This window comes from Agelaius tricolor, unplaced genomic scaffold, assembly GCF_023055355.1.
Source record: "Agelaius tricolor isolate 1412-34295 unplaced genomic scaffold, bAgeTri1.0.p SCAF_11, whole genome shotgun sequence".
In the NCBI taxonomy this organism is placed as follows: domain Eukaryota; kingdom Metazoa; phylum Chordata; class Aves; order Passeriformes; family Icteridae; genus Agelaius; species Agelaius tricolor.
This window is the reverse complement of record NW_027269271.1, coordinates 20,890,413-20,902,477: the sequence shown is the minus strand read 5'-3', so window position 1 is coordinate 20,902,477 and position 12,065 is coordinate 20,890,413. Positions and strand designations below refer to the sequence as shown.

The following is a 12,065-nucleotide window of genomic DNA, read 5'->3' as shown; positions in this document are numbered from 1 at the left end:
GCGGGACACGCTCAGCCCCTTGCCCCGTGCGCGGGATTATGAGGCCATTAATTAGGGACCAGCTCGGCAGGACCATCCCTGGCATCCCTGTGCATCCCTGGGAGCTGGGAGCACTTGGTTCTGACACGTCCTTGTCACCACTATGCGGGCATCCTGGTGTCCCCACCTTGCCCAGCGTGTCATGGTGGGGATGGATTCAGATCAGACACAAACTCCCCCCAGCTGTAGTGTGGACACGGTGAGTGACACAAGAGCTCTGTGTGCTGGGAAAATGCTGTCACTCCCTGCCCTGACACTGACATCCCTGCTCACAGGGAGCAGCACAGCCCACTGAGGTGACACAGCACCCAGTGCTCCCATTCACGATTGCTGGGGACACCAGCAGCAGTGCCAGACTCCATGAGATCTCTGAGGTCCATACAGCAGCCGCTGCTCACAGGGCCACCTGCTGTCACCCAGGGGCGGCGGTGGGGACGCTGCGGGTGGCAGTGGCCGGGCGGGCCTGTTTCCGCTTTGCAGGGAGCTGTTATACAAAGGCAGCAGTGATATTATTCATTAACAGTAATCTGCCATTAGAACATTGACAAATGGCCCCTCGGCGCCTGAGCATCAGTTCTGGTACAGCCCATAAAGCATGGGGACAGTTTAAATATGGACCTGCTCAGCTCGGGCCGGGGGTGATCCGTCTTCCCGGCCATAGCACAGGTGCAGTGGGGTTGCCTCCAAATGAGCACATTTGGGGGGGCCCTGCAGTCCCTGACCACCCACAGCCCAGCGGGGCAGCTGCTGGGATGGAAAAGCTCCCTCCGTGCTCCGGAAGCGTCTCGGCCCAGTGCACAGCGGCTGCAGCAGCGCTCAGCCCCCTGAGCCCCCGTGTGGAGGTGTCTGTGTGGTTTGGTCCTGTGGGGAGGTGGGAGAAGTGGAAGAAATGCTGGCAGGGCAGCACACAGAGCCCCTACTCTTCTCTCCAGTGTCTGGGCTGGGTGTGGAGGTGATGCTCTCCTGGAGTGAGCATTGCTGCTCCCAGCAGCCCGCTCCAGCAGCACAGACTCCTGCTGATGGAATCCTCAAACTCATGCTGGGTTCGCAGCAGTGCTGCCATGCAGTGGCTGGTGGGAGGGCACATGCCAGGCAGCCAGCCCAGTGCCATGGGCTGGGGGCTTTCTGCTGCCATCTCAGCAGAGGAGTGCAATGAGAATGTCTGTGCCCCTCCAATGACAAGGCAGCCAGTGATGCTGAACGGCCACAAACTCCAGCCTAAACTTAGGAGAGCGTCCTGCTGGCCCATGCGTGTGCATGTGTCACTGTCCTTGGCTGTCACTGCAGCGAGAGCTTGGCAGGACCTGGAAAGGGCTGAAATGTGGTGTCACAGTGGGTAATGCTGAAACACAGGGGTAGGAGGGTTAAAACCTGGTGGGCTAAGCCAGCCAGGGTGAGTGGAGGCTGGGGTGTCACATTACCCCACACTGCACTGGCAACTGGACCCAAGAGTCCCAGGGGTAGACAGCCCTGGAACCCAGCACCTCAGGGCACTTCAACCCCAGCGACCCTGGGCCACTGCACGGGGACATGGGGCGATGCTTGGAAGCAGCACAGCAAGGTGAGGGGCAGGGATGCAGGGCAGAGCCACTGCTCTGTTTGCATGATAACCCCAGGCTCACCCCTTTCACACACACCGCACAACACCCCTAAATCAATTGCATCTTATTATTACAATATCAATATACAATATTCCTACAATAACACCATTGATTTTCTACTCAGAGGCTGCACCTAAGTCTGTTTTAAAGAGGAGGGAGTTAATAGTGCCCTCATTAAAAATCTATAGATTACCCCCCACCCCAAAAAAAAGAAAAAGCAGTTTATATTCATTAGGGCTATTGAATATAAAGTAATATGTTTGTGTAGGACATTGGAGTAATGTGATAATCCGTCCGCATATCAGGGAGAAATCCACTTAGCAACCCTGTCAGCTTGACAAGAAAAATGTGCCCATAAAGTCGGGAATACATTGAGAGAGTGAACAGGAGGAGAGCAGGGGCGCGCGCGCATGTGTGCGCCTGTGCAGAGCCATGCTGGCCATCAGCCTGGGACCACCTTCACCCATCACCCTGCTCAGCCCTGGGGCACAGCTGGGCACCCCTCGGGCCCCTGCAGGTGTCTGGGGCTGGGACACACCCAGTGTGCCAGGATAGGGATCAAGCTGGGGAGCTCTGCAATCTGCCAGCCTCCCCAGCCCCAGGTAGGGGCACCAGACAGTGCAGGTTGGTGGGTGCCAGCCTGGGTGCCAGGGCAGCACCACCACAGCCATGTGCCCCCCAGGGAGAGCTGGGCTGGGTGGGGGCTGCAGCGTGGGCAGGGCTGCCTGTGCCCTCCTGCCAGCCTCGGACTCTGCTTGTCTCCTGCCCCGTGGTCACCTCTGCCATGGATTAAGCACTGAAAAGCAGCAGAGCAATACCGGTTGCGCTCTCTTAGGCTGTCAATTGCCATTTTTGTAATAGAAATTCCTTTCACAAGGTAACGACGGCCAGATTTAGAGGATTTCATATTGTTAATAATTCCCCAAACAGCCATCTGACTGTGTTGTTTTAAAAGCCGCTTAGTTTTTTGCTTTGGAGTTTATGAAAATCTCCCACTCTAATATCCCGAGAGCCAGCCTATAATTGTGTTATTAAATCAATCGGAGCGGATTACATTGTAAAATCAATAGATGGCTGTAATTGCATATTAGAAAGTTGTTCTACTGTTGTTGATTTTTTTTTTACATGGATAATTATAATAAGAGTGTTTACCTTAGCGCTGATTTGGAATGAGTCTCACTAAATGATGTATGACGAGCTTGGCACACTCGCTGCCAGGGGCCGTGGCATCATTTGGGACAGCAAGGACAGCACTGGCAGCATGACCATGTGGGTGGCATTAACCCAAGAGGGTCCCACCAATTTTGCAAGGTGGCAGCTCAGAGTTCAGGGTATCTCCCAGCGCTGCCACCTGGCAACAGAGCACACTGGGGTTTTGGGGAGACAAATGATGGGGTGCAGGAAGCAGACAGCAGTCACAGATGGTATCCCCAGGGACCAGCTTGGGAGTCCCAGGAAGTGCCGTGGGGTCTCACTGCCTGTCTGGCAGCTGCCCAGGTCTCTGTGCAGTTCCCCCTCGGCAATACGGAGCAATAGTCAAGCCCCAGTGCCCACTCCAGCTCGGGGAAGGCTGCAGGCTGTGAGGTTGGCAGTGGGACAACTGGGGCTGTGCTTTCACATCCAGACTGCTCACTTGCCACCCACCTGCCACAGCTCCAAGATTTGCTTTGCTGTTACTTTTTGGGGGGAACCAGGCCAGGGCTGGCTGGGTAGGGATACTTTTACCTCAAACAGTTGCACTCCTCTTTCCTCCGTTTCCTCTTTTCTCCGTTTTTAAGCCATTGTTACCTTGTTAGATCCCAGGGCAGCTGGCTCCAAGGGCTGAGGGTTTTCCAAGGGGCTCAGTTGTCTGGGGGATGAGGTGCAGCAGGTGTTCCTAAGGACAGTGAGGGAATAGCTTGAGTGGGAACAAGTGACAGCAGCAGGAGCTGGCATTGTGGCTTGGCTGGGCAGGACACCTGTCACCTCCAGGGGCCTTGTGCAGCCGTCAGTGTCACCTTGGGCAGCAGAGAGGACAGAGGCACAGAGAGATGGGCTCATCTCTGCCCCCATGCCACCCAGTGGGCTGGCGACCCCCCTCCTTTGTTGGGCTGTCCTCATGCCCAGCTGCTGTCCCCTGTTTGGCACACAAGTGACAGGAAGGGCTTCCACGAGAGGGTCTCGGGATACTCCAGAGGCAGGTGGCACTGATGGAGATGTTACCTCTTTCACTGCCAGCCATCACCTGGCAGCTCATGGCAGCCCAAGGGGAGCTGTGCGTGGGGAAAGTCCTGAACCTCCAACAGATGCTGGGGGACAGGAGATGGCTTTGCCAGCGGGTCACTGGGCACAGGGGGGTGGGCAGTGCTGCTGGTGTGGCAGGGAGCATCCAGGAGGCCGGGCAGCCCATCCCTGCGGGCAGATGCCTGGCAGCAGGACAGCGCTGCCCGGCTGCGGGGGGCCCTCAATCCGGCACGCGGCACTGTCAGCAGGCAGCCTGCTGTCTCCTAGACAGTGAAATATGGCCACAATTAGCCCGGATACAGTTCAATTATGATAAACAGCGTTTGCACCCTTTAAGCTGTGATTAAAAGGCCTCCTCCCGTTGATAGAGAGACCTAATTTCACATTATTATCGCTGTAGCTTGATTATAAAGCACTCCCTGGATTTACAGTTGGGAGATGGATGTGGAGGCTTCTTTATCATTTACACATCAGTAATGATGCAGCCTTCCCTCCACCACAACATCCATCGAGCAGCAGCGGGGAGAGGGGGGCCTTGCCTGCACCCCCCTCCCGGGGCACCCTCTCCCCGTGTCAGCCAGGCCCCGCTGCCACACGCAAGTGGGCAAAGTCACCCTTACGGTAACAGCTTGATAAATGGGCGGGCGGTAATGAAATGGAGACATCAAGGCGTGGGGCGAGGAAGAAAGAGTGGTAATCGGAACGAGTGGAGCTGTCCCGAAACGGAGGGGAGCGGGAAGAAGGATCGCCTCTGCGCCGTGTGCTGTCAAGGGAGAAATTACACATTTACTCTTGCTTTTTCTTAAGGAGACGGCCCTCATAGATCAAAACATGGATTTACAAGCCAATTTTCAACATGAAATATAGACACTAGGAATCAATTTAAGCCCAGCTTCTATTTTAGCAAACGGTGCCTGAGTTTAGTCCCAGGTAAATAACACCAGAGCCTTCCCCTTTCCCATCTGGCTGCTCTGCCACGGCCCAGCACCAGGAGTGGCTGTGGCTTGCCATCCCAGCCACCTGCCACTTGTCAAACTCTGGTCGGTGAGCACAGGGAGGCACCACGGGCTGGCTCTGGTGGGGACATGGATGACCCTGACCTTCAGGTCCAGGGCATGGATCCATCTCAGCGCAGCACTGGGTCATTCTGGGATGCAGATGGCCAGTGCTGGGACTGGGAACTCTGCAATCACACCACATCACTGCAAGGTCCTTGGGGCAGAGTACCTGGACTGGTGAGGACACAGGCCCAGCATGGGATTCAAAACTTGCTAGAGCGGCTCTTGTTTGGATGATGTCTCTAACGCAGTATCTCTGTGCTTTCTCCTTAGACGACTGCAAGAACATTGCCAACATCATGAAGACACTGGCCCATAGAGGCTTCATCTTCAAGCAGACCTCCAAACCTTTTTGATCCCCGAGGCAAGCCAGGCAAGGGCTGCATGCGCCCGGTGCCGGCGAGGCGGGGAGGACGGGCTCCAGCATTAAAAAAAAACCCGGCAACCGAGGCCAGAGGAACCGACACAAAAAAAAATCTCAATTTCAGCTGTTAACTCCAGTAGAGGTTGTATATATGGGAAGGCAAATCTGTGTAGACCTGATGTGACTCCCTCTCTGGGCTGCTCCGGACATTATGCCATGCTAGCGGACAGCCGCGTAGGGCGCTTGCACCACATTTTAGACTTGTAGTTCGTTCTTTTTCTTTGGCTCCTGATTTCCGTCCCTCCCTCCATATCCCACCCCGTCCTCCCTCTCCCGCCCCGTAGCCAGAGCATCCCCCATCTCCACCCTGGCATGGGCCATACCCACCTTCCCTTCTTCTTTCTCTTCTCTGGTTTTATGTTTTCAGGCCTCGACGGCTGCTGCAGCGATGCCGGTGTGTGCCTGCACTCGGGCAGCACTCACGGAGGCTCAGTGTGTCCGGACGGCCCCTCGCCCTCCCCGCCAGCTCCCCACCCCGCCTCTCCCCTGAGCGCCTTTTCCCCATTTTGAGTCAACACTAACCCCTCTCTGACTCCTGTATGTGACAAACGCGATCCGTCTCTTTATGTTCAAGGTGAAGTGCCTGTATTCTCCGCTGCAGAGCCCCTGGCAGCCCCATCGTGGGCTGCAGGGTCCCGGAGGGCTCCCTTCAGTGAGGCAGGGGCCCAGCGGACAGGCGGGCGGCAGGAGGGAGGTGACAGTGTCCGCATGGAGCCCCGTCCCGTCCCCGTTCCGTCTGCTCGTGCCTCTTGCGGGGCTGGGTGGGATGCCCAGCCCCGCCTCGTCCCCGCCGATCAATTCCAGCTCCATGGGGGACAGGCCCGCCACAGCACCGTGTCCGTGTCCGGTGGTGGACGTGCCAGCGCGCGCTGGCCCCCGGCCCACAGGTACCTGAGCGGGGGAGCTGCAAATTGCCCCAGGCCCCTGAGCGTGCTCCCCACCAACCTCCCTCGGTTCCGAGCTGAGGCTCAGCCCCCCACGTGCTGTGCCCCTCACAGGTCCCCGCGGACGCTCAGCAGCAGCTGGCTTGTTGCCTGAGAGAGTTGCCGAGCACATCCCCTCCGGCTGGGTGGGCTCCCGGCTGGCCAGGGCGGTTGGGGGGAGCCGTGGGGCGGGCTGAGGGCGCACGTCCTCTCAGTGTCACCCAGCCCCGGGGCCCTGCTGAATGGAGCCCTCGTCCGGGCACTGACCTGCAGGGAGGCTGCAGCCCCAGGCCCGTGCATGCATGGCCTGGAGCGAAGCCGGTGACGGCAGCCAGAAGGGCAATACAGGCACTGAACTTGGCGGTACATGACTGCATGGTGTGTGGTGTTCCAGTTAAACCAACCGATAATGCAACCCCAGCATTTTCATTGTCTAGTTATTCCAATCCTTGCTGTAAATGTGCCACATGAATAAAGTTTGGGGGTAAAGGAGCCCGGGCTGTGCCCATGCATGTGCAAGTTTGTATGGGGGGCAGAGGGAGGGGAGTGCTGCCTGGATATGTGGGAGTAGGGTGCTCCCTGGAGTATGGCACATCCATGCTCCCCCATAAAAGGGGTTTTGGCTGTGAAAGGTCAAGGTTCCCTGTTGCTGGGAGCACTGCCCCACTCTCCAGCATGGGCAGTGTGGGTGGGCACCAGTTCCACCACCACCACCTGTACCCCAAGGCAGCTCTGCCCTGAGGATCCCACCAGCCCATCACAGCTGGGCCTTATCCATGGGTGCACCCCATGCAGTTTTCTGCCCAGTGCAGGGTGACAGTCACCACTACCTCCCACTGGCACCTGTCACCCCACTCTGTAGCCCGGCACACTGTACCCACACAGCTGCCACTGCATTTGGAGCATCTTGGCTACAGAATGGAGCCAGCGTGGCTCTGCGGGGCCCTGGGGCACTTGCTCTGCCCCACGAGTGCAACGCTATGGGGTGCAGGAGCCATACACAGCTGTGCAGGAACCACCACTGCATCCAGGTGCCCAAGGGACCTGCCCTGTGCCAGAGTGTCACTGGGTGACAGGGATGCAAGTGTCCAGCTAGCACCAAGTGGGCAGCTCCCAGAGGGCAGGGGCAGTCCAGCCCACTTGCTCCATGCAAAGGTCACAGGGGTTTTACCAGTTCCATCTGTGCAGCCCCTGATCAGCTTTATTGACCCTTTTTCGATGGGAGTCGTCTAATTAGTTTTTTATGAAAACTAAGAACTTGGCCTTTGCCCTCTACTCCTGCAGGCGAGAATGTGACTCAGAGGACATTGTCACGGTGGATCGATGATGGCAGGTTACTCTTGGAAGGCAGGGGTAGGGGACACAGGGTGGGCAGATGGGCATCAGCCCAGAGCAGGGCACACAGCCAGGACCACCAGTGCCCACAGTGGGCAGCCCATAAACTGGGAGCTGAGGCTCCCAGTGCACTGCCTCAGCCCCTCCAAGGCCCTGCAAAATGTGAGATGCAGGAACCAGGGGCCCCTCCCACCACGGACTGGAGCCTTGGGTGGGGCAGCAGGACTGACAGTGAGCTGGGGACAACAGGAATGTTTCCAGCAGGAGCAGCCCCTTACGTAGCCAAGGCAGCACTTGCAGAGTTACTGGAAGAGAGCAGCTACACAAGGGTGGGATGCTGGAAGGAGCTCTCCAGCCTGGTGTGGGCAGCACAGGAGCAGCCTGGCTCAGGACATGGTAGCCTCTAAAGCAGCAGGGGCTGCAGCAACCCCAGCTGTCACCTGGTGACTGAGGCAGATGGGCTCGGGGACAGCCAGCAGCTCCCAACAGGGTCAGTGGCACCCAGCCAGCCTGGGACCAGGGTGAGAGAGCTCCATGCACCAGGGCTAGTGGCCACAGGGCAGCCACGGGTGACCTGGGGCAGAGCTTTGCACTGCCCTGGGGCAGCTCTCCAGCACCTGCTACAAGTGCCTGCTGCAGAGGTCAGATGGGGTCAGACTATGGCACTGGGCAGAGGATAGCTCCCACTTTTCTCTGGAGCACTGCAGTGTTTGCCCCAGCAAGGCTCCTGTCCTGTCCCACGGCTGGAAGCAGCCAGCGGTCCCTAGGGGCTCCAGGACAGCCAGCACTGCCCCTGCACCTCCTCATCCTCACCCTGCACAGAGTTCTCATGGCTTCTTCACCCTCTAGATGGAGAAGGAGCTGAAGGCCAACTCCCTTCACTTCCTCTGCTCCAAAAGGGAGACAGGAAAGAAAAAAAAATACCAGGAACAGCAGGTGGGAGCACCTGGGTTGTGGCAAACATATCCACCTGTCTCAGAGCTAGCCCCAGGGCTTCAGCAGCATTCCAGGCAGAGCCAGGTCTTTGCATGACAAGAGGGACAGAGCTAATCCAGCAGTGACAAGGGGGTGGGATGACATCCTCACAGGGGATGTTACCTCCCTCACATGAACAGGGCTTTAGGATGGTCAGGAGGAAGGGGCTGAGCTCTGCAAGAACTCAGTGGCCCCAGGAGCCCTGACCAAGCAAGCCAGCATGCACCAAGCCCTAAGGAGCAGGACACTGAGAGAGGGACAGAACAGCTCTGTGTTATGGGCAGCTGTGCCAGGGATGCTTGACATGGGACAGGGCAGAGCCTGGAAATGCTCCTCTGCCATCCAGACCTGCTGTGATGTGTGCTGGGAGCAGATCAGGATGCTGACAGAAAACCAGGGCTCCTCAGAAAACCCACCCCTTTTCTGGGCAGTGCACACCAACACGCCCGAAGGAGGCTGGCAAGCTCCGGGGAACTCCCCTACACAGAGAAGGTTCAGGGCTGCACCCAGCCCTAGGAAAGCCAGGGCCACTGTCACCAGGTGGGACCTTCCCCAGCCCCATCAGCGCACTGCAGAGACTGTGCCAGGTGCCACACGGACCCTCTGCCCAGAACCATGGCAGGGTCAGCACCTGGAGCTGGGCTCTGTGTGTGGGGTGCCCCCGGCATGCACAGCTACCAGGTACCCCTGTGCTGGCTGCTGCAGGGACACGAGGAGCCAGAGCCCCGGGTCCCCACGGCACAAGGCACAGCAGGCAGTGGCACGGGGACTGCAGTCTGGTGCCTGCTGTGCCCCAGAGCCCTCCCTTGCTCCCAAGGCCTGCAGAGCCACTGCCCCAGCCCACAGGCACCCAGGGGACGGACAAGGCAGCAGGGCCCCAAGGAGCCAGGCCTGCCCATCCCTGCTCCCAGCGGCAGAGCGCGTCGTGGGAGGCCCCACTGCCTCCCTGGCGGGAAGCGGCCCCCAGTTCCCGCCGGGCAGACGGCAAACAGAGCATGGAATTTGCACGGCTGAAAGTTAAATACAACACACACACGGATTTCGTCAGAGGCCCTGGCACCGCTGCCTTCGTGGGATCCGATTAACGGGGAAATAAAAGGGCCAGAGAACCCACACAGCAGAGTGAGCAGATGCCCTATAAAAATCAAATACAGGGTAATCAAGGGGACCGAAAGGTACATTTAAAAAAACAAAAACCCACCCTGGAAACAAAGGAGCTGGGCTTTGTGGCTTTCCTGGGAGGGCTGCAGAATTAATGGGGAAGAGCACATGTGTTTGATAATCTTTATATGGCAAAAGACCCATCTTTCAAATATGTCACAAATTCATATTAATCACCTTCCTATTGCCTTCCGTGGCACAGCTATTCCAGTTGCCTCGGGCAAAATTGGGAACTGTCTGGTTAAAAAAAATGTTTTACATTATAATTTACAAGAGCTTACAAGTCTAGTTTCTTTTAATGGAAAGAACGATTAAAAAAAAGAGAAGAATATATATACACCCTGGTATATATACACTATATATATTAAAATATATATATATAAAAGACAGATATTGTAACTCCATCTGGAAAGAGAGAATGTTTGATCTTAACAATGTAACTTCTAGCTTTCAAACAGGCTCAGAAAACAAGAAGTCAGCAGGAGTTCAGATAAAGGAAGCTTAAAAGTCAAATAATTCTGACTCTGAACCCGAGACTTCTTAGACTCAAGGTCCTTTCCTTTACCCATTAATGGGCTGACTTGTGAGCTCAGGAACAAAGTGCTGCAATGTGAGGATTTCTGAGAGTCACTCATTACAGATCACTGAGTGGAGTCTGAGTTGCGGAAATCAAAGGATCCAATCTGGAGTAACTGGCTGAACTTCTGCTTGGAACTAATTTGTTCCGAGTTCGGCTCACCTTTCACCTCCCAAAGGCCCCGAGTAAAGTCCCTACCGGGGTCAGCCTCAAACAGCACTGGGGGGATCCCAGCTCAGCTTTAATGGTCAGCAATGGGCACTGCAGTCCCTGTGAGAGCATGGACAGGTACCAGGGTAGGAGGAAAGTGGTGGACACAGCAGGGCAGGACAGCACCAGGCTTCCCACTGCCCCAGGGGCTCTGAGACAGATGCCTGTCCCAGCCTGGCTAACACACCCTGCTGACATGTCCCCCATCCCCACTGCTGGCCAAGCGGGCTGGTGGCAGACAGCTGCTGACAAAACCAGTACCTCAAAAGACCCTGGTGTCCCTTTGCCCATTCATTCCAATTCCTGGAAAGGAATCCAGACATGCCAGGCAGCACTCAGGAGTCAGGACTCCTAGTCCTATTCCTGGCTTTGCCACTCACTCCCTCCAACATCTGGAGCAAGATACTTCTCTCCAGGGAAACAAATCTGGCTTCAGGGGAGCAGCTGGTTTGGAGGCTGAACTAATCCATGCTTAATCCAACATGTAGAGTGCCATGGACAGGCAGTGCTAGACAGCACAAAGGGATTCTCCAACTCAGAGGAATTTGAAGGAGGGAGATTAAATGATTCCCCCAAAGGCCCTGGCAGCTCAGTGGCAAAGCACACGCTGGAACTCGGGAGTTCAAGGCTGGCATGGCATGGTTAAACCACTGCAGCAGGACAAGGGCAAGTGTCGTGGCCAAGCACCCATGGCTGCAGGAGGAGAGGGAAGGAAGGGCCATCCACACCATGTCCTGGCCCTGCTGTCCCCACAACAGCCTGGGACACCTTGGGGCCCTCACTGTGCAGGATGGGGACACATGCATGCACCCACCAGCCATCCCCTTTCTCAGTGCTGACCGAGCCCAACCATGGGCAAATTTCAGCCATGATGCTGGACAAGAGGCACTGGAGCTGGATCTGCCAGCTCTGGACAGGGCAGGGAGGATCACCAGGACATGACCTCTACTCAGCTTGGCCTGTCTTGGGAAAAGCTGGCTGTGGGCTGCAGGGTGTTGATCTCTCTCTCCCACTACCACATAGCCCAACAATTGTATAAAGGTTCAGGGCAAGCACGCTGCCAGGCCCGGCCTGACTCTCCAAACATATCTAAACCAGGCAGAACATGGTACAGCAGCCCCATTCTCTTCTTCTCCAAAATACTCCTCCAGCTGGGATGTAATTTCCCCCCCCGCCTCAAAAGGTAGCAAAAAATGGTCACAGTGTGAATGTGCTTGACCTTTTGTCTTGGACTAATCTAATTGTGTCGTCTTTGTGTAATCAGCCGGTAAAGGTCAGTGCTGTATTTAACATGGGGGCCCTTTAGGTACTGAATTTGCCTTGCAGTGAATTAACTTGATTATATTTCTTTCAAATATGTCAGAGACCAGGTCAGTTTAACCCTCTCTGTGCTGCCTGGGCCCATGCCTTTGTTTCCAATTCCAGGAGGTGGCACCGAGGAACAATGTGGTCAGAAACACACACATGGGCTCCCTCCTCCTACAGGTATGGCTACCACCACCATCTCTCCCACCTTCCCAACAAGCCAGTTCTCAAGGG

General features: G+C 56.4%; 1 protein-coding gene across 2 annotated transcripts in view; it reads left to right on the top strand.

Moving 5' to 3' along the window:
* ERI3 (ERI1 exoribonuclease family member 3) overlaps positions 1-6,760 on the top strand; it is a 129,481-nt gene extending 122,721 nt beyond the window's left edge. For both annotated transcript variants that reach the window (XM_071436573.1, XM_071436574.1), the window contains exon 8: positions 5,195-6,760. In XM_071436573.1, coding sequence (XP_071292674.1) covers positions 5,195-5,277 — 83 coding nt within the window. In that variant the 3' untranslated portion in view covers positions 5,278-6,760. The remainder of the gene's footprint in view (positions 1-5,194) is intronic.
* The last annotated feature ends 5,305 nt before the right edge of the window (positions 6,761-12,065 follow it).